At 40.4% G+C, this 22,855-nt stretch overlaps 1 protein-coding gene and 1 pseudogene across 1 annotated transcript; both read right to left on the reverse strand.

Moving 5' to 3' along the window:
- Positions 1–1,750: 1,750 nt before the first annotated feature.
- LOC147860137 (class V chitinase CHIT5a-like) lies at positions 1,751–12,065 on the reverse strand. Its single transcript, XM_087324745.1, has 2 exons — positions 10,842–12,065; positions 1,751–2,001 (listed from the first exon to the last, which is right to left on the reverse strand). The coding sequence occupies exons 1-2, from the start codon at positions 11,959–11,961 to the stop codon at positions 1,976–1,978; spliced, it is 1,146 nt and encodes a 381-aa protein (XP_087180871.1). The 5' UTR covers positions 11,962–12,065; the 3' UTR covers positions 1,751–1,975.
- Positions 12,066–15,808: 3,743 nt separating this feature from the next.
- On the reverse strand, positions 15,809–17,807 carry LOC147860138 (class V chitinase CHIT5a-like; annotated as a pseudogene).
- Between the last annotated feature and the right edge of the window lie 5,048 nt (positions 17,808–22,855).

Consider the following 22,855-nt stretch of genomic DNA (forward strand, 5'->3'; position numbering starts at 1 on the left):
TGGGAAACATAAGCAATCCAATGACACTATTGACCGCGACTCCAAGAAACCTAACCTTTTCTGTGCATATTGCAAGAAGCGGGGCCACACAAAGGATACTTGTTGTCGTCTTGAGAGGAAGTCAATGAACACCCCTCCTCAAGACAAATCTACGAGTCACACAGGTGAGTCTTTTGATGTTGTTGAAGTTCATACCAAGCACTTAAGTTCATGTGAATGCACTTTTCCTTCACATTTACTTGGACCTAATGATTTGCTCCGAGCAGTCGGGTATATCAATGGAACACAAGCACAATTCTTGTTTGATTCCGATAGTTCTCACAATTTTCTTAATGATCACTTTGTGCAATAAATGGAACTCCACAAAACACAAGTGATCATATCTATCAAGTTCACATGGCAAATGGAAGCCTTCAATACATCAGTGGCATTGTTTGCCAATTCAAATAGATACCTATTTGGAGAAGCTTGACTTTCATGTTATGAAACTACAATCCGCAGTTGTCATTTTAGGATACCCTTGGTTTTTTAACAAAAACCCTTCTTTGTCCATTGATTGCGTTAATCACTCAATCACATTTGAACTTAATAATTGTAAACATTTTATTCAATGTTCCAAACTTCCTTCTCGTTCACTTGTGTCTTCTAAATCTTTAAGTGAGTATTCTAGTTCATTAATTTATTCGTGTAATTGATTCTGCGCTTCAATTTTATTATTTTAATGTTGACGCCACACCATAATCACATTATGAACAAAGATTACGCGACTCTATTTTAGATGATTTTCAAGATGTGTTTTCTAATGAATTGTCGCTTTCTTTACCTCGAAAACATAATGTGGACCATCAAATTGAACTCATCCCCGGTGTTGCTCCTGTGAACATTCCACCTTACCGACTTAGTCGATTAGAAGAGGATGAGATCGCTAAACAACTTAAGGAATACTTGAATATGGGTCACATTAGGTATAGTAACTCACCTGAATCTCTCATGAGGACCATAATAAAGTAATATGCTAGGAAATATGGAAAATTTACACTTGATATAAATGGATCAACCCACTAGAGCCACTCCCATCTAAAATGTTGTACTATAAGGAACATTTCATGCACTTCTCTAAGTTATGTTTTATTACATGACCAAAATATCTAGATACATTCTTACCAAATGCACTAATGTTTGCCATTAGACAACTTAGAATATCATCTCACCAACTTGACATTGAGAATAATCATACTAATGGAGTCTAGAAGCCATGTTTGGGGTACCTTTAGACTTTAATATTGAGACCATGGGCCACACCCACATCGAAATCCTTTGAGCTCTCGCTTCTTTTTGAGAGACTTGGATGGAAATGAAATTGGTCCTAGTACAAAGCCATTTCCTTTATAGAATATTTTTTGTACAATACTAGAATATTTTTAGCTTAAGTTCTATTTATTTATTTTTTGATAATTAGGTAAACAGCCCATTTTGTTGTAAATTAGTTGTCCCATGGGCCAAATTTGGTCTTAGAAGACATTAGTATTTCTTTCTTTCTCCTAATGGTGTAGCATGCCCAAATGTAACAGAGTCGAAAGCCAACGATTAGCCTTCATCCAACAATGATCATCCTCTCCCTTTCTTGAGTCAATGGGCCTCCACATAAGATGGAACTATCATGTCCCTATTGGGATTTGTATATAACATTCTCATCTATAAAATTTTATAACTAATGGAAGGAGTTTATTTTGGAAAAAAACATGGATAAAAGTGCAAGACTTTTACATCTTATTCATTAAACACCCACACAACATTTTAAAATACCTTAAATGTCAAAGAGTTACCAACCCTGCGGGTTTATAGGGATTTTATTTAAAGATTACAGAATAAAATATTTGTGAACTTAGTCGAAATGGTTCATAACTTCACATCAAAACTTTTCACATTATTCATAATTGCATTCACCATATGATTTCCCATGTAGTTACTTCCACTATTGAGTTGACAAAGTTTTGGAAGCTGTGGAATAGGAATTTGCAGTTAGTTATAATGTCTTTTAAGAAGGAAGAAGATACATTGTTTCCATCATGTCAATTTGTAAAGAAGATTTTATCCATTTTTCTCCATGCAAAGAGGATTGAAGCTTTATAATCTCATATTACGTTTTCCATCAAACAACATATTAAAGTTCATACATGTATTTATGATATTAAAAAATGTGGGGGGTTTTCCACTCAAGTGGAACCCACAACTATAAAGGAAACAAGAAAAATGCAGGGGATATTTAAGTAATTTCAACAATACTTTTTGTGTATTCTTAATATGCTACTACTGAGGGGTAGCGTCGAAAAAAAATGAAAAGATAAAAATTAAAAAAACAACAACAAAAACAAAGATAAGAAAAACAAAGTGAAAAATAGAAATAAAGAACCTAGAGTTTGTGTGAGAGAAAGAGAGAAAACAAAGAAGAAGATAAAAGAGATGGCGAAAGTGATGGAGGAACCTTGAGACCATGTCAATCTTGACTAGCCCCAACAACCTACTCTTGTCAATTGTGAAACAATCTTCTTCTTGTCATGATACAGTGACATAAACGGACAATTGACCATCGATATCACACAATACTCACATATAAAAGTAAACCTTCCTATCTTCTTCTTAGTTCTACGTCAAGGTAGGTGTGGGTGGATGTAGGATAACAAACAATGATATTGAGGGTGGTTTGATTCTGATCTAATCTCAAGGAGACGTGCTCCAAAATTCTACTAATGTTGGCTATGTTTTGCTTCCATGTGTATAGGGATAACCTATTTTCACTTGGTACCAAGTTTGTTGTAAACTTGATGGTTTAGTGATTCCACCATGACAATAATGGAACTTTGGATATTGACATTGTCATTCAATTTGTATGATTGGTAAACCTAAATGCAATTGAGAGTTTTTGTATTTGAGTTCCATATTTATAATCAATGAAAATTAAGGGAAAAAGAAAATGATTTCATGTCTTTATGTGTGCTTGTTGATTGAAATTTTGACGCCCCTATTTCCGCGAAGTGGTATTAGAGCCAAGGCTCATATGTTCTATAAGATTAGAGTATGGATGAATACCTCACTAGGATGCTTATGTTGGTTACCAAAGTAAAAAATGAGGTATTTATAATGATGCAAGGATGTGTGGTTGTCGATACAATGTAATATGGCAAAACGTGAAAATGTAAATGTAGGGACTTGGGAATTCATGCATTTTAAAACAATCATGTATATATGGTGATTTATTGACATGAGTTTATATAATAACTTTGATGGTTCAACCATAGTAGATGTGTCATGTGAGGAAATTGAGAGTGTATTCGAAACTAAGAATGGTATGAACAAAGTTTTTGTATATAGAAATATAGTAAGATTGAGATATGAGGATGGCTCAAGTATGGTGAGCACCAAAATGTATTTCAAGGGTTCATCAATCAAAGTATCTCCCTAGACGTACCTCTAGCAGATGAGGTATTTGCTTTATTTTGTTAGGTTCTCTCCTAGATAGTTGGGAAACAATTGTGGCGACACTTGGGAATTTAATACCACGAGGAAAGTTGATGTTGGATATACTTCAATCTAGTTTGGTTAAGGGAGAATCAAGATGAAACGAGCATGATTCGAGCTTTGATTGTAAAGACACAAGAACCACATCAAAATGAGAAATAAGTAATACCTAGGGTCCACAAAATAATAGAAATAACTTTAGGGGCAGGTCTAAGTTAAAAAATAATAATGATTTTAAGACAACTTCCATGCATGTATTATGGTGACCTCCACATCATTATGAGAGAGATTTCCAAAAGAAGAAGGGAGACCAAAAAAAAGGAACTACTGACAACAAGGAACCATTATTGTTTGTCATGATGATTGTGTCCCTTTAGCATGCTATGGTATCTAATGGAGAGCTCAATGTCGCTAACAAGAATTACTTTATTGAGTTTTGGCACATGAGTAAAAAAAGACTAGAGGTTCTGGCAAGGAAGACTATAATTCTACATGAGGTAACAAGTATGCATTTGGAAACTTGTCTTAGCTAATAAACAACATAGAGTTTATTTTCAACATATACCTCCCAAAAGAAAATCTCTATAAAGAATCAAGAGATGGATTCTGTGCAGCGGAATAGATATGAGTTGTGTGTGTGTATGTGTGTATGTGTGTGAGAGAGAGAGACAAGGAGTAAGACACAGAGAATACGCAAGGTAAAGTATATTAACAAAGGAGAAAGACTCAACATTATCCAAGGTGGGAGGAGGGTGCTTTATATAGTCACCCTCTCTCTTCATTAACTAGAAGACTCACGGAGCATGGGGAATGTGAAAGCTCATAAGTTATGTGTCATAGAATATGATTCTATGACTCATACTAAATGCTAGAATACAAAGTGGTGACATAATGGTCACTCTTGACCGTTGGAGTGTCTATTTATTCTCAAGGTGAGTTCACACACTAGATCAAGTTGAGCTTGATTCTCAACACGCCCCCTCAAGCTCAAGTCTGTTCGGTTTTAGACGGTATCCGAAATCCGCATCGACTTGCATTACGGAGTCCGCGTCGACTCGCGTTGACTCGCATTTATGCGGAGTTGCGGAATCCATGCTCCAGCTTGCGTTGTGCGCAGTTGCGAAGTCTGTGCTTCATCTTGCGACTTTCTTCGCTGCTTTGTGCAATAGATCGGCTCTTCACGGCTTCGTTGCGTGGTTGCGGAATCCAAGCGTTATTGCGTAGTGTCTTCAGTACTCCCCCTCAAGCTTGGCAAGTCAGGGATCATCAATCCGAGATCGGTCATGAATTGTCATAGCTTGTCGGCTCCTAAGGCTTTAGTGAAGATGTCGGCCATTTGAAGATTTGTGCTAATGTGTTGTAGGTCGACATCGCCAGCTAGAACACGCTCTCGGATGAAGTGATAGTGCACTTCGATGTGCTTTGTTCACGTGTGGAACACCAGGTTCCGAGCTAGATAGATACCGGTCATGTTGTCGCAGTAAAGAGAAGTCGGATCCTTGATGGGTACGCCCAGATCCTTGAGTATCCTTTTGAGCCATATGGCTTCACATGCAGCCACTGCCGCGCCCCTGTATTCTGCCTCTATGCTCCAAAGAGCGACAATTGGTTGCTTTTTGCTGCTCCAGGATATTGCTCCGCTACCGAGGGAAAAAACAAATCTGGAGGTTGATCTTCTATCGGCTTTGTAGCCGGCCCAATCAGTGTCTGTGTACCCCTCGAGTCATATTGGTATCGCGGTCTTGTAGAGGATGCCGCAATCCATTGTGCCGCTCACGTATCGTAAAACTCGCTTAGTGGAATCCAAGTGAGTATCACACGGTGTTTGCATGAATTGACTAAGGAGACTGACCGGATAACTTAGATCGGGTCGAGTGATCATGAGGTAGATGAGACTCCCGATGAGTTGCCGATACTGAGTCGGCTCACACGCTGTGGTGCCGGAGTTCGCATCTAGTTTAAGATTGCGATTGACCGGGGTTGCCACAGATTTGCACTCGGCCATACCGAACTTGTATAACAAGTTGAGTATGTAGTGCCGTTGAGAGATTATGATTCCATCCGGAGTCTGAATTACCTTGATGCCGAGGAAGTAGTGGAGCTCCTCCATGTCCATCATCTCGAACTTGTCGAAAAGGAGGGATTTGACCTTATTGATTTCGACGAGATGCTCACCTCCAATGACTAGGTCGTCCACATATAAGATGATGACGATCGGACTTGCGGAATCGCTTCGTATGTAGAGGGAGTTGTCCGATTTTGACATATGGAAGCGCATTTGATGAAGATATTGTGTTATCTTCGAATGCCAAGCATGCGGTGCTTGCTTGAGGCCGTAGAGTGGCTTCTTGAGTCGGCATACAACTTTCGGATGGGTGCTCGAGTTGAAGTCGGGCGGTTGTATCATGTACACCTCTTCTAATTCGCCTTGTAGAAAGGCGTTATTGACGTCCATTTGGTGGAGGTGCCACCCTTTCGCTGCTGCAAGCGCAATTACAGTCCGTACCGTTGTCATCTTGGCCACCGGGGCAAAGGTCTCCTCATAGTCAATTCCGTTCATTTGGGCGTAGCCTTTCGCCACGAGTCGCGCTTTGTAGCGGTTAACGGAACCATTGGCATTGTACTTCACTTTGTAAATCCATCTGCATCCGATTGGCTTTTTGTGTGGTGAGGTGGGAACGAGATCCCATGTCTTATTCTTGCGTAGTGCCTGCATCTCCTCGTTCATGGCTTCGATCAATTGCGGATCCTTGGCTGCTTCAAAAAATGTTTCCGTCTCGCATACTGTCACCATCTTCATCATAAAGGCATAGTGATATGCCATGTAGTCGTTGTAGCCGAATCGGCTAACCGGATTCTTTTCACGGGTGGAGCGAAGGAGTTTTTCATTTGCAAAGATGAGGGATTTCTTAGCTCTAATTGGTACATCGAAGCCGCCGAACTCACTGTCGAGTGAGTGAGTCGACTCATAGTCGTCGAAGCGATTGTCTTCGTATTCCGACATTTTCGCCTTGCCTTTGTCCATCTTCGGGCTAGGCCATGATGTGCTTTGATCTCTCAAAGGCTCTTGTGGTCCGCTCAGTCGGGTCGTGATTGGACTTTCTTCGAACATGCACGTAAGGCGATCTTCGTCCTCTATCTCTTGTTCGACGGATTCCGGGTCGAGCATAGTCGGAGTCGGAGTTGTCTCTGGTGCGTACCAGGATGCAGACTCCTCAAAAACGACGTCTCGACTTACTCGAGATTTTCGAGAGTAGGGGTTATAGCACTTGTACCCCTTTTGCTCCAGTGAGTATCCTACGAGGATACATTTCTCCGACTTTGGATCTAGCTTTTGCTGCTTTTCGTCGGGTATGTGCAAGTATGCTATCGCGCCGAATATACGGGTGTGCGATAAGTCCAGCTTCTTTCCGAAGTATTTTCCGTGCGGAGTGATCTGGTGCACGCCGGATGTTGTGCACCGGTTCATTAGGTGAACGGCTGCATTTGCAGCTTCGGCCCAATATGAGTTGGGCATATGCTTCTCGTTCATCATGATCTGCGCTACTTCGAGGATGTGCTGATTTTTGCGCTCGGCTATTCCGTTTTGTTGCGGAGTGTGTCGGCAAGTGAATTCTCGCCGAATTCCTTCCTTTCGGAGATACGTCATGATATCATCCGAGAAGTACTCCTTGCCTCCATCCGATTGAAGGCATCGTACATGACGACCAGTGGCTTTTTCGACTTCGTTTTTTAACCTTTGGAAGTGTCTGAACACTTCGCTCTTTTGCCACATCGGATAGAGCCACGTGTGCCTGGAGAAGTCGTCGATGAAGAGCACGTAATATCGGCATCCGCTGAATGTAGCCGTTTGCGCCGATCCCCATACGTCGGAATGGACTACGTCGAGTAGACCTTTGCTCACGTTCCGCTCTTTCGGGAATGGGTGTCGGTGTTGCTTGCCGAATTGGTATGCTTCGCATACACCTTCAATATCCTTCTCTTTGAATGTCGGGAGTTCGATGATGACTCCTTTAGATTTCATTGGTTTGAGTTTGTTGAGATTGATGTGGCCAATTCGCTTGTGCCATAGCTCTATGTCGGATTCGTCGGCTTTCTTGCTTTTTGCGAATTTGGTACATTTCATCTCGTGTAAATCGAGAATGAACATCCGGCCCTCTCTTCTTCCGCGCGTGATAATTCGGCCCTCTTTTTCGATGAAGCACCCTTCTTGGTCGAATCGTACTTGCATCCCTTGCTCAACCATTTGGCTGACCGAGACCAAATTCTTCGTGATGGTGGGAACATGCAAGACATTTTTAATGTATGTTTGCTTACCTCTTTCGCCGAACGGAACATTGCTGATGTGCCGAATCGGGTGCATAGTGTCATCTCCGGTTTCGACATAATTGGGTCGCTCCGGCTCTCGAAGTTCGAGAAACCATTCTTTATGAGATGTCATATGGTTTGAGGCTCCGGAGTCAACAAACCATACGTCCTCCGGATTGAGGGCACTAGTTGAGGTGGAGGCCGACATAGAGTTTGCTCTATGTTTCATCATGAACATTCCGCCACTGTCGGAGTTGTGTGCATACATTCCGCCACGATCTTCGTAGTCGGAGTTGTGCCTGTACATTCCACTATACTCTTCGTAGTCAGAATTGTGCACGTAATTCGTGAGTTGTCGACTTGTGGAAGCCGATTTGCACATCTTCTTTCGGCACTCTTCTTCATGGTGGCCGAGCTTTCCGCAATATTCACATTCAATTGCGTTTTGACGGCTCGGGCCGGAGTGGAAGCTCCCCCTTCTTGCGAAGGTTCCTCGTTGGCTTCCGTTTTGCGGCCGAAATTGGGAGTTGTTGTCGTAGGTCGGACCTCGTCCGCCTTGTCCTTGGCCGAATCGGCCTCTCGCTCGTCCGCGTCCTCTTCCTCCATTCGAGTGCGTGTAGAGCATGTGGCCTCCCGTGCTAGAATGGCGGTTCACATCGCGCCGAACTGTGGTGCGAGGCCGCTGAGGCATATTTGCACCATCTCATCATCATCGATATTTACGCTTATCGAGCCAAGTGAGTCATAAAGCTCCTTGATCTTCAAGGTGTATGTCGTGATGGACATGTCCCTTTGTTGAATGTTGTTCAACTCTTGGTGGAGTTGAAGCCTTCTTGCGGTTGTATTCGTCGCGAAAATCTTTCATAGATTTTCCCATGCCTCCTTCGGCGTCTTGGCTTCACAAATGTAGCCAAGCATGTGATCGTGAACACATGTCGCCAAGCAATACATCACGCAGCTTGCGGCTTGCGTCTTGCGTCTTGCTCTCATGTCACGTATCTGGGAGCCGTTTCGATGAGTTGGTCTTCGTGCGCTCCTTTGATGTAGCTCCAATAGCCTTGTCCGACAAGGTATTGATGCATCTTGTACTCTGAAGATGCGAAGTTGTTTCGATCCAACTTCTCAGTAGGGAGAGCGGTCCCCATTTGAGTATTCATTATGTTGATTATTCTTCATCTCTCTTCGAATGCTAGCTATGTAGCGAATCTACGATAGCCATGAGCCGGTTCTTGGTCTTCGGCGTAGGACACAACGCACACAGATGGGCTAGATCGAGCTACCAAGCCGCTCTGATACCATGTAAAGAATCAAGAGATGGATTCTATGCAGCGAAATAGATATGAGTTGTGTGTGTGTGTATGTGTGTGAGAGAGAGACAAGGAGTAAGACACAGAGAATACGAAAGGTAAAGTATATTAACAAAGGAGAAAGACTTAACATTATACAAGGTGGGAGGAGGGTGCTTTATATAGTCACCCTCTCTCTTCATTAACTAGAAGACTCATGGAGCATGGGGAATGTGAAAGCTCATAAGTTATGTGTCATAGAATATGATTCTATGACTCATACTAATTGCTAGAATACAAAGTGGTGACATAATGGTCACTCTTGACCGTTGGAGTGTCTATTCATTCTCAAGGTGAGTTCACACACTAGACCAAGTTGAGCTTGATTCTCAACAATCTTATCCCTTGGATTTAATAATATTGATTTTTGTTATATAAAAGATAAAACTCTTGGTGTTGCATTTTACGTCAAGCTTAGATATATTTATGATTTGTCAAGGAATCTTAAATTGGTGCTTTGAATTGAAATCTAAAGATCAAGTGCTTGAGATCTTTAAGAGTTTTCATGCAAGTGTTGAAAGAGAAACTAGAAGGAAGTATTCATGCAAATAATGGTGGTGAATATTGGGGTCCATTTGAGCAATATTGACGTGGTCATGGTACTGGGCTTAAAACAAGTGTTCCAAAAACACCTATGGCTAAACGACTGAATAGAATAGTTTGTGAGCGTATAAGGTGTATGTTGTCTCACTCAAAATTGCCTAAACTTTTTTGGGGTTACGGAATGAGGACTCCAAATGATCTTATAAACTTGTCTCTGTTAGATCCTTTGGATGGTAATGTTCGAGAGATAGTTCGAATAGGGAAACATGTTTCACATAAGCATTTAAGAGTGTTTGATTGTAGGGTTGATATTCACATCCGAAAAGACATGCTCCAGACATGCTAATCGCTTTTTAGTTCCATGTGTATGGTGACAACCTATTTTCACTTGGTACCAAGTTTGTTGTAAACTTCATGGTTCAATGATTTCACCGTAAGAGTGATGAAACTTTGGATATTGACATCGTCATTCAAATTTTAAGAATGGTAGACCCTAAATACAATAGGGTGTTGTTTGTATTTGGATTCCCATACTTATAATCAATGTTAATTAAGGAAAAAAGAATATGATCTCATTTCGTTTTGTGTGCTTGTCAATTAGAATCTTTACTCCCCTTTTTCAAATCAAATAAACGTATGCAATGCCAACATTATTCAACTATTTGTAGCGTAAAAAGTAAAAGTAAGTTGTGCTAGTGCTTAGGAAAGTAGGTTCATAGTGCTTTGGAAAGTGGATATGAACCGTGGCATGACTTTTGTCAATTCCAATATATGCTCCTTTCCAAAGCATTATTGGCTAGTAGAAGCCCAATTAAAGATTCTAATATCAGAATGCCAATTTCTAAGTCTAAGTGGATGGATACCAATGTATTTTTCACATTTTTGGCAACCTATGCAACAAGCCCATTAATTCAAGAATAATCTTGGTTTGTTGCTTGTGAGTGCATACTTTCTATGTGTTATCACGTACATGTATTCTTACGAAGGTATGCATCGATATATAAATGTGAATGTCTTATGTATATAATGGTATTTGGCAACACCTACTCCATATTTTCGTAATTTATCTTCTAGGACTAGCTTCACATTATTAGAAAGAGATGAGATGAGAACTTGGGAAGTCACCTCGTTTGAAGAGCAAGTTGTGAACGTCTCCATCGATGCTCCAAAAGGAATATCCCCTAAGCCTCTTTTCGAGGAGGTACTGGACCTTTGCACCTATGGTAATGGGATCATCGAAACCAGCCCAAATGGTTGTATTTTGTGAAACCAGTGTCCAATAGCAGTATGCGGAAACCGTGGTTTTATCCACGGTACAAGTGCCATTAGCCGCACTCACGTCGGATTGAATGTCGGAAAACGTTGGCGAGGAATCTGAGTTCAAAGTGGGGGCTCCTACGCCATGTATCGCGGGGTTCTCCAAAACCCAAGTGTATCCGTAAGCGGCGAGCCCAAGAAGGGCGGACGGAGGGGGAAGGCTCGCATTTAGCCACTGCTCGACACCGTAATGAATGGTGGCGATTTGTTGGGTCGTATTGTCGTAGAGCGCAGTGTGTTCAGCAGTGGGTGTGGACTCCCAAGTTCCGTGGAGATCGTATGCCATTAGAGTTACCCAATCCAAATAAGAGCCGATTGCGGCCGTTGGGTACGAGCGATCCCCTAGCCCATCAAAACTGACCGTGGGCCTATAGTAGACAGCAGCAGTTAAAAGCAAGGCTGGAGATTGCTCCTTGGTTGCCGTCCCCCACTCCTTGAACAAGAGGCCCAGGTTGGCCATGTCGGTGGGTGACTGGGGATACTCCCAGTCGAGATCTAGGCCGTCGAATCCAAAGGATCGTGCCACCGAGATGCTGCTGTTGATGAAAGTCGCCCGACTCGTAGGTGTTGCCACCATGTTGGAGAAAGACGTAGCATTGGAGCCCCCACCACCGATGGACAGGAGGGTTTTGAGAGCCGGATTGGTCGCCCGGACGGTAGCCGAGAAGGTCGAGATGGTTCCGTATGTGTCATCGGAGCCCGTCTTCACGTGGTACGTGACGGGGTCCATGGACGCGAATGCATAGTAGAGATGAGTGAAGAGCGTGGTGTCGATATTTGACGGGGTTACCCCACCTCCGAAGTAGAAATAAGCACTCTTCACGTGGGATGTCGACCGGTGCCCAGTGGTTGCCGTACATATACATAAGGCTTGTAGTATGAAAACGCATTGAAATGAAAGAGGCCATGGTTGGAGAAATTTCACCATATTGAAACTGGCCTTTAGCTTCTATTAATAACCATATATATGATGTATGCAAAATGTTCATACTATGGAAAAAAATCGAGAGAAGCTTCCCTAAGAAGACACGGTAAGACACCCATGCTTAGAGCAAAAGAAGTTTCAAGCGTGAATGCCTTCATATCTCGTTATTGTTGATGAAATTTTCTATATATTAAAACAACGTAGTTCGTGATCATTCTTATTGTGAGGACCACCATATAATAATCATTGAAAAGTCGTCCATGTAAGCTATAAAGGAGCGGACAACCATAAATGTTGGATCAATAACTTCATCTAGATCTAGAATTGGAATTGATACACCACCACAAAGTCTCAATTATCATGCGTATGCTTTCTATTTTATTGAGAGCCTCAATTTTCAACAAACGATATAGGTATAGAGACCACATCGTTAATACGTCAAATAATGTAGCGAACAAGAACACGAAAGCCAAAAAAATGTCATTGGTGCCTACAAATCAAATCATATCTAGTATTTGACTTACAAGCCATAAGTTGAACCAATATGTTTTACAACATTGACATGTATTAATCTATATTTGATATAGCACTACAAAATTCTAATCTATAAGCTGTGGAATAGGAATTTGCAGTTAGTTATAATGTCTTTTAAGACATAAGAAGATACCTTGTTTCCATCATGTCAATTTGTAAAGAAGATTTTATCCATTTTTCTCCATGAGAAGAGGATAGAAGCTTTATAATCTCATATTACTTTTTCTATCAAACAACATATTAAAGTTCATACATGTGTTTATGATATTAAAAAATGTGGGGGGTTTTCCACTAAAATGGAACCCACAACTATAAAGGTAACAAGTCAAATGCAGGGGATATTTAAGTAATTTCAACAATACTTTTTGCGTATTCTTAAAACGAAAAGATAAAAATTAAAAAAACAACAACAAAAACAAAGATAAGAAAAACAAAGTGAAAAATAGAAATAAAAAACCTAGAGTTTGTGTGAGAGAAAGAGAGACCAAAACAAAAAAGATAAAACAGACGGCGAAAGTGATGGAGGAACCTTGAGACCATGTCGATCTCGACTAGCACCAACAACCTACTCTTGTCAATTGTGAAACAATCTTCTTCTTGTCATGATACAATGACATACACGGACACTTGACCATGGATACCACACAATACTCACATATAAAAGTAAACCTTCCTATCTTCTTCTTAGTTCTACGTCAAGGTAGGTGTGGGTGGACGTAGGATAACAAACAATGATATTGAGGGTGGTTTGATTCTGATCTAATCTCAAGGAGACGTGCTCAAAAATTCTACTAATGTCGGCTATGTTTTGCTTCCATGTGTATAGGGATAATGCATTTTCACTCGGTACCAAGTTTGTTGTAAACTTGATGGTTTAGTGATTCCACCATGACAATAATGGAACTTTGGATATTGACATTGTCATTCAATTTGTATGATTGGTAAACCCTAAATACAATTGAGAGTTTTTGTATTTGAGTTCCATATTTATAATCAATGAAAATTACAGGAAAAAGAAAATGATTTCATGTCTTTATGTGTGCTTGTTGATTGAAATTTTGACACCCCTTTTTCCGCGGAGTGGTATTAGAGACAAGGTTCATATGTTCTATAAGATTAGAATATGGATGAATACCTCACTAGGATGCTTATGTTGGTTACCAAAGTAAAATATGAGGAATTTATTATGATGCAAGGATGTGTGGTTGTCGATACAATGTAATATGGCAAAACGTGAAAATGTAAATGTAGGGACTTGGGAATTCATGCATTTTAAAACAATCATGTATATATGGTGATTTATTGACATGAGTTTATATAATAACTTTGATGGTTAAACCATAGTAGATGTGTCATGTGAGGAAATTGAGAGTGTATTCGAAACTAAGAATGCTAGGAACAAAGTTTTTGTATTTAGAAATATAGTAAGATTGAGATATGAGGATGGCTCAAGTATGATAGAGCACCAAAATGTATTTCAAGGGTTGATCAATCAAAGTATCTCCCTAGAAGTACCTCTAGCAGATGAGGTATTTGCTTTATTTTGTTAGGCTCTCCTAGATAGTTGGGAAACAATTGTGGCTACACTTGAGAATTTAATACCACGAGGAAAGTTGATGTTGGATATACTTCAATCTAGTCTAGTTAAGGGAGAAGCAAGATGAAACGAGCATGATTCGAGCTTTGATTGTAAAGACACAAGAACCACCTCAAAATGAGAAATAAGTAATACCTACGGTCCACAAAATAATAGAAATAACTTTAGGGGGAGGTTTAAGTTCAAAAATAATAATGATTTTAAGACAACTTCCATGCATGTATTATGGTGACCTCCACATCATTATGGGAGATATTTCTAAAAGAAGAAGGGAGACCAAAAAAAAGGAGCTACTGACAACAAGGAACCATTATTGTTTGTGATGATGATTGTGTCCCTTTAGCATGTTATGGTATCTAATGGAAAGGTCAATGTCGCTAACAAGAATTACTTTATTGAGTTTTGGCACATGAGTAAAAAAAGACTAGAGGTTCTGGCAAGGAAGACTATAATTCTACATGAGGTAACAAGTATGCATTTGGAAACTTGTCTTGGCTAATAAACAACATAGAGTTTCTTTTCAACATATACCTCCCAAAAGAAAATCTCATCCCTTGGAATTAATGATATTGATTTGTGTTATATGAAAGATAAAACTCTTGGTGTTGCATTTTACGTGAAGCTTAGATATATTTATGATTTGTCAAGGAATCTTAAATTGGTGCTTTGAATTGAAGTCTAAAGATCGAGTGTTTGAGATCTTTAAGAGTTTTCATGCAAGTGTTGAAAGAGAAACTAGAAGGAAGTTGAAATATATTCATGCAAATAATGATGGTGAATATTGGGGTCCATTTGAGCAATATTGACGTGGTCATGGCACTAGGCTTGAGACAAGTATTCACAAAACACCTATGGCTAAACGACTAAATAGAATAGTTTGTGAGCGTATAAGGTATATGTTGTCTCACTCAAAATTGCCTAAACTTTTTTGGGGTTCCGGAATGAGGACTCCAAATGATCTTTGAAACTTGTCTCTGTCAAATCCTTTGGATGGTAATGTTTGAGAGATGGTTCGAAGAGGGAAAGATGTTTCACATAAGCATTTAAGAGTGTTTGATTGTAGGGCTTATATTCACATCCGAAAACACATGCTCCAGACATGCTAATCGCTTTTTAGTTCCATGTGTATGGTGATAACCTATTTTCACTTGGTACCAAGTTTGTTGGTGTAAACTTCATGGTTCAATGATTTCACCGTAAGAGTGATGAAACTTTGGATATTGACATCGTCATTCAAATTTTAAGAATGGTAGACCTTGAATACAATAGCGAGTTGTTAATTAAGGGAAAAAGAATATGATTTCATTTCATTTTGTGTGCTTGTCAATTAGAATCTTTACTCCCCTTTTTCAAATCAAATAAACCTATGCAATGCCAACATTATTCAACTATTTGTAGTGTAAGAAGTAAAAGTAAGATCTGCTAGTGCTTAGGAAAGTAGGGTCATAGTGCTTAGGAAAGTAGATATGAACCGTGGTATGACTTTTGTCAATTCCAATATATGCTCCTTTCCAATGCATTATTGGCTAGTAGAAGCCCAATTAAAGATTCTAATATTAGCATGCCAATTTCTAAGTCTAAGTGGATGGATACCAATGTATTTTTCACATTTTTGGCAACCTATGCAACAAGCCCATTAATTCAAGAATAATCTTGGTTTGTTGGTTGTGAGTGCATACTTTCTATGTGTTATCACGTACATGTATTCTTACGAAGGTATGCATCGATATATAAATGTGAATGTCTATGTATATAATGGTATTTGGCAACACCTACTCCATATTTTCGTCATTTATCTTCTAGGACTAGCTTCACATTATTAGAAAGAGATGAGATGAGAGCATTGGGAGGTCACCTCGTTTGTAGAGCAAGTTGTGAACGTCTCCATCGATGCTCCAAAAGGAATATCCCCTAAGCCTCTTTTCGAGGAGGTACCGGACCTTTGCACCTATGGTAGTGGGATCATCGAAACCAGCCCAAATGGTTGTATTTCGTGAAACCGGTGTCCAATAGCAGTATGCGGAAACCGTGGTTTTATCCACGGCACAAGTGCCATTAGCCGCACTCACGTCGGATTGAATGTCGGAAAACGTTGGCGAGGAATCGGAGTTCAAAGTGGGGGCTCCTACGCCATGTAGCGCGGGGTTCTCCAAAACTCAAGTGTATCCGTAAGCGGCGAGCCCGAGAAGAGCAGACAGAGGGGGAAGGCTCGCATTTAGCCACTGCTCGACACCGTAATGAATGGTGGCGATTTGTTGGGTCGTATTGTCGTAGAGCGCAGTGTGGTTAGCAGTGGGTGTGGACTCCCAAGTTCCGTGGAGATCGTATGCCATTAGAGTTACCCAGTCCAAATAAGAGGCGACTGCTGCCGTTGGGTACGAGCGAGCCCCTAGCCCATCGAAACTGACCGTGGGCCTATAGTAGACAGCGGCAGTTAAAAGCAAGGCTGGAGATTGCTCCTTGGTTGCCGTCCCCCACTCCTTGAACAAGAGGCCCAGGTTGGCCGTGTGGGTGGGTGACTGGGGGTACTCCCAGTCGAGATCTAGGCCGTCGAATCCAAAGGATCGTGCCACCAAGATGCTGCTGTTGATGAAAGTCGCCCGACTCGTAGGTGTTGCCTGATCGGTGCCCAGTGGTTGCTGTACATATACATAAGGCTTGTAGTATGAAAACGCATTGAAATGAAAGAGGCCATGGTTAGAGAATTTTCACCATATTGAAATTGGCCTTTAGCTTCTATTAATAACCATATATATGATGTATGCAAAATGTTCATACTATGGAAAAAAATCGAGAGAAGCTTCCCTAAGAAGACACGGTAAGACACCCATGCTTAGAGCAAAAGAAGTTTCAAGCGTGAATGCCTTCATATCTCGTTATTGTTGATGAAATTTTCTATATATTAAAACAACGTAGTTCGTGATCATTCTTATTGTGAGGACCACCATATAATAATCATTGAAAAGTCGTCAATGTAAGCTATAAAGGAGCGGACAACCATAAATGTTGGATCAATAACTTCATCTAGATCTAGAATTGGAATTGATACGCCACCACAAAGTCTCAATTATCATGCGTATGCTTTCGATTTTATTGAGAGCCTCAATTTTCAACAAACGATATAGGTATAGAGACCACATTGTTAATACGTCAAATAATGGAGCGAACAAGAACACGAAAGCCAAAAGAATGTCATTGGTGCCTACAAATCCAATCATATCTAGTATTTGACTTACAAGCCATAAGTTGAACCAATATATTTTACAACATTGACATGTATTAATCTATATTTGATGTAGCACTACATAATTCTAATGTAAACATTAATATAACTTATTGAACTATAGTTAACTTTAAACTTTATGACCTTAACTTTTGGAGTTCATTATATAACTAATCATAAAATAAAAAGTGTGTGTGTGTGTGTGTGTGTGTGTATATATGTCATCCTTCTAGGTTAAATGTGGTTTATGGGAACTATCGAGGAATTCATAAACTAGAAATGTGAATTTACAATTACGGCTAAGATGAGATGCTAATGTTGCTATAAGTTAGGATATATTAGAAAGCTAGAGAACCAAGCTTGAATTTGAAACGGGTGACGCAATGAAATAAAAAGTGTTTGTTCACTTAAAAGATTAGGTTGACACTCCTTGCCAAAATATGGATAAGATGTAGATATAAAAAAAATTACCTTTAGTTGTTTGTGTTTGTTCATGTCCATACTAATTAGATATGAATTCATGTAGGTTTTGATGACAACCATTGGGATCCATTTCTATGAAGTATATAAAGCATGTCCAAACCACATAAGATCTAATTTTATTGACAAGATTTTTATTGATATATGCATTGTGTCCTTATGTGCTTGGTAGCCGTCCTTGGTTGAATTGGGCTTCTATGGATGCATCAATAGCAGGTAACGTTCTATCATGGGGATGCTATGTTATGAATCAACCGTTACAATCTTTGTCGAGGCTTTCAGTTCGAGGAAGTGCCATTATGTGCAATGATATGCAAGTGGCATTGGGACAATTTATGGCTTCATGGTTCCCCTCTAGCAACCAGATTTGGTTGGGTTATTTCTCTCCTTTAAAAGTTATTTTAGGAGCTAAAGTAATTAACACTACGGGTGATGTAATATATTTTAATGTGGATGATGATGGTAGGCTGTGGCATGTATTTTCTAAATCAGATGTGTGGATGTCCGCCAATGTTTCAACGATTCGAGTAGTTGCAAGATCTGGAAAAAAATGGTTCTTGGATCCACCCTTTCAAGAATGCTTACGGTGTTGTTCATCGTGGGTTTTTCAAAAAAAGCCACTTTATAATTTGGATTGGGATCCAGTTGATTATCAATGGAAAAAACCAAATGCTAGTGGAAATGGTAAACACTTGGAGTTTTTCCTGTATTCAGTTAAGCTAGGTAGAAATTTATTATTGCAATCAAAGTATAAATGCCCTGCTGCCATGAAGCATTGGACTGCAAATAATGTGAATACATTGCAACTTACAAAATTTTGGAAATGGTTGTGGAGTATGTAGTTGCCGAAAAACTTGATTTGTTTTCGTTGGTTGTTGATGCATTATGCTCTTCCTGTTAGTGATTGGTTGAGGCAAAATCAGCAATATGCTTGTGGAATGCATTGTGGTGCATCTATGGAATCTATTTTGCATTTGTTTTGGTTATGTCCCAAAATCAAGCAATTTTGGAGTAAGTTGTTTTTATTACTGAGACACCATTATGCTCGTTCTATCTTCTCGTGGGGTGTAGTATTATGGGGTGTCCTTCATGGAGATGTTATGAAGTATGAAAGTATGTATGCTTCTCATGTTTTTCACTTTTCCAATGGGTATGAAAGTATGCATGCTTATGGTATGAAGTGGCATTTTGCCATACCTTCTTTTTTATTGCATAGCTTGTAGATTGTGCTCCATTTGTTCATTATATGATATCATCTGTTTGATCAGATGTTGGTATTAGCTTTTGTATTACAATAGAGGTGAGATGAAATGTCTCCTTCTATTTTCTATATGTACATTTCTCAAGTAATATACTAAGGTGTATCTTTCTTAATAATAATAAAAAATCTCTAGGGACAATACTTTTGATGGTCACAATGAGCTACCAAACTTTCATCAACTCAACCTAATGCATGTTGTACAACCATGAAAAACTCAACATGAGTTCATATACACATAATGCTTATCCTAGGAGACTAAACAGATGCTCAAGAAGAAGCATGCATAATAGATGGATCTATGAATATAACATTGATTGGATGAAGAAATAGCACCATATATTGAGTGAAGACCTCCAAGATTTTTGAGGCATAAAGGGCATTGCCAAAAACTTTTGGGAAAACTGTTGAAATATTTTTTCTAGGGTTAGGGTTACCGTGAGAATACACAAATGTAAATAATCGGGAATGATTATGTGCAACGGAAGTGAACTATGTGTGTAATTGTACGTAAGACAGGCAGAGAGAGAGAGATTGAACAAGAAACTCTATATTAGCAAAGAGATAAATTACATCCAACAGTAATAAGTTACAAAGAGTTGGTTTAAATACCAACTAGTAGTAGGGCAAGTGCCCTTTCTACTAATCACAAAACTAGCCTAATATGATGTCTACTGGCTAGTGTGAACACTATCCCTATGGGAAGTTGATTTTGGTTCTCAACATGCCCCTTCGAACACAACTTCCGGATGTTGAAGGGTTGATTTGGTTTGATCCTCAAAAATCTTTGATTCGGCTTATTCGACTTTCGGAAGGTTAGTCGACATGGCTTTGACTATTCGTGTGCTTCGTGCTCCTTGTTTGGCTCAATTGTCATCCTACTTCGACTCCTCTAGTTGGCATCGATCGGTTGAATCTGAGCTCTACCGCAGTTTTTCGGTATGCTGTTTCTCGGTGCTCCCCCTCAAACACGACTTGTCTATGATCAAGAGACCAAGGTTCGTCGCGAACTAGCTTACCTTGTTGATACCCAAGGTTTTTGTGAAGATGTCGGCCACCTCAAGATTCATAGTGATGTGTTGTAGATCGACATCATTAACCTAAACACACTCTCGGATGAAGTGATAGTGCACTTCGATATGCTTGGTCCCCACTTGGTACGCGTGTGGAACACGGGGTTCCGAGCCAGGTTGATACTACTCATGTTGGCACAATATAGGAGAATCAGATCTTTGAGGGTAATGCCTGGATCATTCAATATGCGCTTTCGCCAGACGGCCTCCCATGTGGCGACTATCGCGCCCCTGTATTCAGCCTCTATGCTCGACAATGCGATTGTCAGTTGCTTTTTGCTGATCCAAGAGATCGCTCCGCTACTGAGGGAGAAGACGAACCCCGATGTTGATCGTCTGTCGGCTTTATAACCGGCCCAATTGGCATCTGTGTACCCTTCGAGTCGAATGATCATGTCTGATTTGTACATGATGTTGAAATCCATCATCCCACAGACGTACCTAAGTACCCTCTTCGCTTTTCAATCGAGATGAACATTTCAAGGATTCTGAATGAATTGTCTAAGTAGGATGACCGAATAGTTGAGGTCAGGCCGTGTGATGGTTAGATAGATTAAGCTGCCGATTAGTTGAGGATACTGAGTTGACTCACAATCTTTTGTTCCCGAATCGGCATCAAGCTTGAGATTTCAATCGAGAGGGGTCAACACAGGTTTACACTCAGGCATCCCGAACTTGTAGAGGAAGTTGAGAATGTAGTGTCGTTGTGAGATCAATATCCGGACTGGTGACCGAATTACTTCGATACCGAGGAAGTAATGGATCTCATGCATATCTTTCATTTTGAATTTGCGGGATAGAAGTGATGTTACCTTATTAATGTTAGCTAGATTCTTTCCTCCAATAACCAAATCATCCACATACAAGATGATTACGATCGGGTAGTCCAACTCATTTTTTATGTATAGGGAGTTGTCTGATTTGGTGAAGATACTGGGTGATCTTTGAATGCCCAGCACACGGTGCTTGCTTGAGTCCATATAATAGTTTCTTGAGATGGCAGATTGCTGTCGGATGTTTGCTCGATTTGAAACCGGGTGGTTGAATCATGAAGATCTCTTCTTCTAATTCGCCTTGCAGGAGTGAGTTGACTCAATGTCAATCGAATGTTCGTATTTCGGCATTGTGGCCTTTCCTTTACCTAAGCTCGGACTCGGCCGAGATGTGCTTTGGTCACTTGGGGGTTCTTGTGGTCCGCTCAACCTTGTCATAATCGAACTTTCTTCGAACATGTGTGCAAGTCGATCTTCATCTTCTATCTCTTGTTCGGCTGATTTCGAGTTGATGAGGGTAAGAGTCAGGATCGTCTCTAGTTCGTACCAGGATGCCGATTCGTCGAAAACCACATCCTGAAAAACTTCTCATGACGGGTTACATAGTGTACCCCATAGGTTGTACATCTATTCATGAGATAGACGGTTGTGTTAGTTGCTTCTGCCTAGTACGATTTCGACAGGTTCCTCTCCGTTGAGCGGACAAGCTCAACCAGATTCGGATCAGCTGAATAAGTCGGAGATGGATCAATATCCGTATTGGAGAACCAGATAGGTATCCAGATCGGTATCTAGAACCAAGAGCCAGATCGGAGAGACGGATCGGATTGTAACCGGTAGGCCGTTAGGAGTTAGTGTTAGTCGCTCGTATGAGCATTGAAGTACTTGTTAGTCCTTCTGTTAGTCCTTTTAAGGACTTGTATAAAAGATGTTCTATAGGACATTTGTATGTATAGGAGAGAAATGAAGGTTTAATGGAAGCTTAAGAATACACAGTACACGGGAGAGACAGAGAGAGCAGAACAGAGTGTACATCATATCTCGTCAAATTCCTTCCTTTTGGAGATATGATGTAAAATTGTCCGAGAAATACTCCTTGACCCCATCCGATCGAAGGCATCAAACATGTCGACTTATGGCTTTTTCGACTTTATTTTTAAATCCTTGGAAGTGTCTGAACACTTCACTCTTCTGCCGCATAGGATAGATCCAGGTATGCTTGAAGAAGTCATCGATGAATGTGACATAATATCGGCAACCACCGAATGTTGCCGTCTGGGCTGGTCCCCACACATCTGAATGTACTACATCCAAGATCCCTTTGCTCACATTCCCCTCTTTTGGGAATGGTTGTCAATGTTGTTTGCCGAATTGGCAGGCTTCACATACACCAACTATCTCCTTTTTGGTAAATATCGGAAGTCTGATTACGACTCATTTCCACTGTATTACTTTAAGCTTTTGGAGATTGATGTGGCCAATTCTCTTGTGCCACAGTTTCTAGTTAGTTTCGACTTTGAGGCCTTTGGTGAACATAGCCGACTTCACCTCAATCAATTCGAGGATGAACATCTGGCCTTCTCTTCGACCATGAGCAACTAATCGTCCTTCTTTATTGAATGGTACTTGCATACATTGTTCGACAATTTGGCATATCGAGACCAGGTTTTTTGGATGGTTGGGACATGCAATACATTCTTTAGGTAGGTTTGTTTGCCATCATTCCTGAATGGGACATTTCCGATCTGCCGAATCGAGTGCGTTTTTTTGTCTCCAGTTTCGACATAGTTAGGTCAATCGGGTTGTCTCAACTCTCAGAACCAGTCTTCATGTGATTTGATTCTCCTGAGTCGACAAACCATACATTGCTTGGGGAAGAGGTGCTAGTCGGAACCTGTGCCGACATCGAATGCGCTTTATGCCTCATTACGAACATCCCACCATGATCATCATAATTGG

The sequence above is a fragment of the Azolla caroliniana genome, unplaced genomic scaffold (assembly GCF_043228905.1).
Source record: "Azolla caroliniana isolate FFs.n. ecotype wild unplaced genomic scaffold, voAzoCaro1.0.p SCAF_9, whole genome shotgun sequence".
Taxonomy (NCBI): domain Eukaryota; kingdom Viridiplantae; phylum Streptophyta; class Polypodiopsida; order Salviniales; family Salviniaceae; genus Azolla; species Azolla caroliniana.